At 33.0% G+C, this 4,006-nt stretch overlaps 1 protein-coding gene across 1 annotated transcript; it reads right to left on the bottom strand.

The window, feature by feature from the left end:
- Positions 1-500: 500 nt before the first annotated feature.
- Positions 501-3,782, bottom strand: LOC127736877 (uncharacterized). The gene is made up of 3 exons (XM_052247453.1): positions 3,366-3,782; positions 1,160-1,221; positions 501-567 (listed from the first exon to the last, which is right to left on the bottom strand). The coding sequence occupies exons 1-3, from the start codon at positions 3,646-3,648 to the stop codon at positions 505-507; spliced, it is 408 nt and encodes a 135-aa protein (XP_052103413.1). The 5' UTR covers positions 3,649-3,782; the 3' UTR covers positions 501-504.
- Between the last annotated feature and the right edge of the window lie 224 nt (positions 3,783-4,006).

The raw sequence follows: 4,006 nt of genomic DNA, 5'->3' as shown, positions 1-4,006 counted from the left end.
TCGGTAAGATAAATTCGTTACATAGTGTGTTAGTGACGTAATACGGTATATATGGGGTCAGTAAATTCCATATGGGGATTCGAGCTTTGCTCTCACCCCATATGGAATTTACAGGCCCCATATATACCGTATTAGGTCACTAGCACACTATGTAACTTATAATATTTCACTCTTTGAACTGCTATTCAAGAACCACGTAAAAAGATCAATATATTAATCTGTTATTTTTCTCCATTGTTGAAGCATATGATAAAAAGATCATAGCATGTCATTTTTCATATCACATGTATTATCAGCCCTCGGCCAATATCAGCCCTCAAGCCATGCGGCTCTTGGGCTGATATTAAACCTAGGGCTGATAATACATGCGATATGAAAAATGCCATGTAATAATCTGATATTATACAAGATATCTTATAAAGTCAAGTTTATGAGACATCTTATAAAGTGTATGCAATGATACATTTGTACTATTTTATATACAGTAATACCTACCCTCTTTCTTTAAGGTGGTAGTATTTCAGCTTCTGCAATCTTGTTCTTTGTATTTGTCTCAATAGTGTTCTCCTAAATTAAAAGAAAAGAAAAACTTTTTAAGAATATTTTAAACAAGGTACTACATGTAATTGAAATTGGAACAATAATGAATTCTGGAATACACATGATAATATTGAAGCAAAAACAAACCTATCTTAGAGGGTTTAGTAATATATGAATGGGTTAGGGTTCAGTTGAGGTATGTTTTATACACAAATGATTTAGAAATTTACCCTTAATTTACCCATAATTATGCATGCATGCATGCATAATTTAACCCCTATTGGCCCTAAGTGTATATGTAAATTAGATCAATTAAAACCTTGGTTTTTATTTTAATAGATGTTTTACTAATGCTTAATGATGAAACTAGTTTACCCAATAAAATGTGCAAAAGCTTAGTGAATATGAAGACCAAATTGGAACTTTAAAGTTTAATGTTATTTCTGAATTGAAAGATCTTCTTATTCTTGTCATAGTAAAACTGAGTACATATGCAGTTTGACATGTAGTTACAATATGGATCCCATACATACATGACATAACAATAAACTCACTATTGACTATTGAGTATACATATGTACAGGGAATCATATTTATACATGTATATGAAAAGACATACCTCCTCAACATGCTCAATACTGCTATTTCCAAATAGTTTTTCTCTACACAGTCTACAAATTGCTGTAATATAAAAGAAAATAGATACACAATTGATCTCATTCTGTGTATCACTATCAAAACTATTTAGGCCAAACAAAAAAATATGTGTGTTTACTGTCACTTGCTGAAAAAAAAAAGGGTAGGTAGGTAGGGATCTTTTTTTTTACATTGAGTCTATGGGAGCAACATTGTGACTTTAACAGTACTTAATCAAAAATAGTCAAAAAAACTTTAGGGTAGGGGACAAAAATTAGGGTAAGTAGGGGTACAGTAAACCCACATACTTTTTTGTTGGGTCATATACATGTACATGTATGTACATAAAAACATGAATTTTAAAACATACATGTATCTCAAGTAAACATGAATAAAAGAAGGCTGTCCGCGCCCTTATCGGAATATAAGCCTTCTGGTGCATACATGTAGTTGTGACAACATTAGGGCTATGTTGCGGCTTCATTGCACCAACATGTTGTGGCAATGATGCTGCATTAGCGTATTTCATATGCAAATTAGTTTTCTGGCACTGGTGCCAGAAAATGCTGTGGCTTCGTTGCCGCAACATGTTGTGGCTTCAATGCAGATATTGTTTTTTATTTTGTATGCAAATTAGTTTCTGGCACTATTGCGCCACTTATGCCTTTAAATTCTGGCTTCCTTTAATTATTGACTAAAAAGGTAAAGTAACGTCTGACCAGGCAAGTTTAGTGCTAAGTATACCAGAGAAAAAGTTTTAACTCCTTTATTTAACGTTATGATTTTTTTGTGTGCTCAGGGTTATTATTATAACTTTTTCTTTTAAAGAAAGTAAAGTTCTGTACTCAGAAGTTATTCCTATATGTAATGTACTTAATTTTCCTACATTGAGAAAAAGGAAACTGTCAACATACAAAATCTATACCTTCAATTACACCAACATAATATCCATGATCCCAACAGGAGCCCCTCATTTCAGTCAAAGGTGTTGTGTTTTGTCTGATTAGCAATCTAAATTCGTGATTATACTACATTTTTTTCCAAACAAATAGCACTTTCAAGCCGTCTTTAGAGGGTTACAAAGACATAATTGCCAGGCTGCCAAGTCTCACGCATTTTCATGCTTATTTGGCGGTATTTTTTCTCTTTGATCTTTACGTTTTTGGCCAAATCTCACGCATTTGCATTATTAAAAGTTGGCAGAATTAAATTGACCAAACTTCTTTCAGCATGCTCTGTAAAATTTTAGCGAGGGTTAAATTGAGAAAGGGAAGAGAAACCATGACTTATGTTTCAGAAGGTACCAATTCGCCCCATTAGACGATAGTTCGTCCCTGTTAATTAGGATTTTTTGAAAATGCTCTCCAGGTCTATCAGGAAGAAGACAATTGATTTAATTAAATGAGAGATTGAACTTTTATATAATGCATTTAATTAATCATGTTAATCTAATTTTACATACAAGTCTTCACAATAACAGAACACCCAATTCTTCACTAAAATCATAAGCTCAAGCAACATATGGTCCACTTCTAATAACACACCACCATGACCACAGTAAAAAGCTCAAACACTGGTGACATCATCAATGACATTATCAATGTTCTGGCTCTATTCTGGCATCATTTTAGTAGATTAAGAATGAGAAAATAATATGTGTGCTTTATGGCAACATTGTGGCGCTTTTTGTCGTGAAAGGAAATAGCGCTGCACTGTAGCCAGAATGATGCTAGCGGCATCATTCAGCACTTATCCGGTGTCAATTTTCTGGCAACCTGATCAGCAGCCGCAACATTGCAGCATTGTTGCTGCAACATTTTTTTATTTCATAAGGACCGGTATGAAATAATGTGATTATCATGCACAAAACCTTACAAATCTGGTAAAGGAAAGGAAACGTGAAACAGCATTCATGTTATAATTTTTGTCTCTCAAAAACAAGATTCAAAGAACTTCACATAATTTTTATGTTTTATAGTTTAAAAAAAGGGAATTAAAGAAGTTCATATGGCTGTCACATGCTAAAAACAATAAGCTTAAGGTTCATAGCCAACTGGTAGATAATATTAACCCTAAGGTTTTTTTTTGTTTGTGTGTGTGTGTGGGGGGGGGGGGGGGGTACCTGACAGGTGCATTTGATTTCTTTTTTATAAGAGGTTTATGGTATTAGGTAAATAGTATCTACTTACATGTTCCAATAGGAATGAAAATGCCTGTCTTTGTAACAATTCTTTGCAACATCTCGGGTGTAACATGTCGATCCACTGATTTTGTAGTAATATGATATTTCAAAATGACATTTACTGAAGGCACACCACAATTTTTCCTTCTATAACTCTTGTTAGTTGTTTCGATGATAATATTGCTATGAATATCACAGATCCTCAGTTGTGACGTACAATGTAATGTCAGATTTAAGTAAAGAAATTTCTGACAAAAATTTATACATGTCTCTTTTTCCAATGGAAGCATTTTCAAAAATACCTGTCGTCACTGCAGTTGTCACAATTGCCTACGAAATCTTTTATGCTACACATTTTATAACAATTATTCGAAGATTATATAAATAAATACATTAAAAAAGTTAGTTACGGTAAGCAAAATAAACTATAGTATAAAATACACTGACTGTCTTAGTTAGTTAGTACAGACACAGTTCCATTGTTCTGACAATATTTTCAAAATATGAGCAAATCACACCATTGTCACCAACTTAACCATATATATAAGTGTAGGCTAACATCACTGTGAAAAATTTATCCATTTCCCATTATGCTTGAATATAAAACATGAAGAAATTCGCAAAATAACATTGTTGTCTGCATTTGTT

Source organism: Mytilus californianus, unplaced genomic scaffold (genome assembly GCF_021869535.1).
Source record: "Mytilus californianus isolate M0D057914Y unplaced genomic scaffold, xbMytCali1.0.p SCAF_39, whole genome shotgun sequence".
Lineage (NCBI taxonomy): Eukaryota > Metazoa > Mollusca > Bivalvia > Mytilida > Mytilidae > Mytilus > Mytilus californianus.
This window is presented reverse-complemented; position numbering and strand designations above follow the sequence as displayed.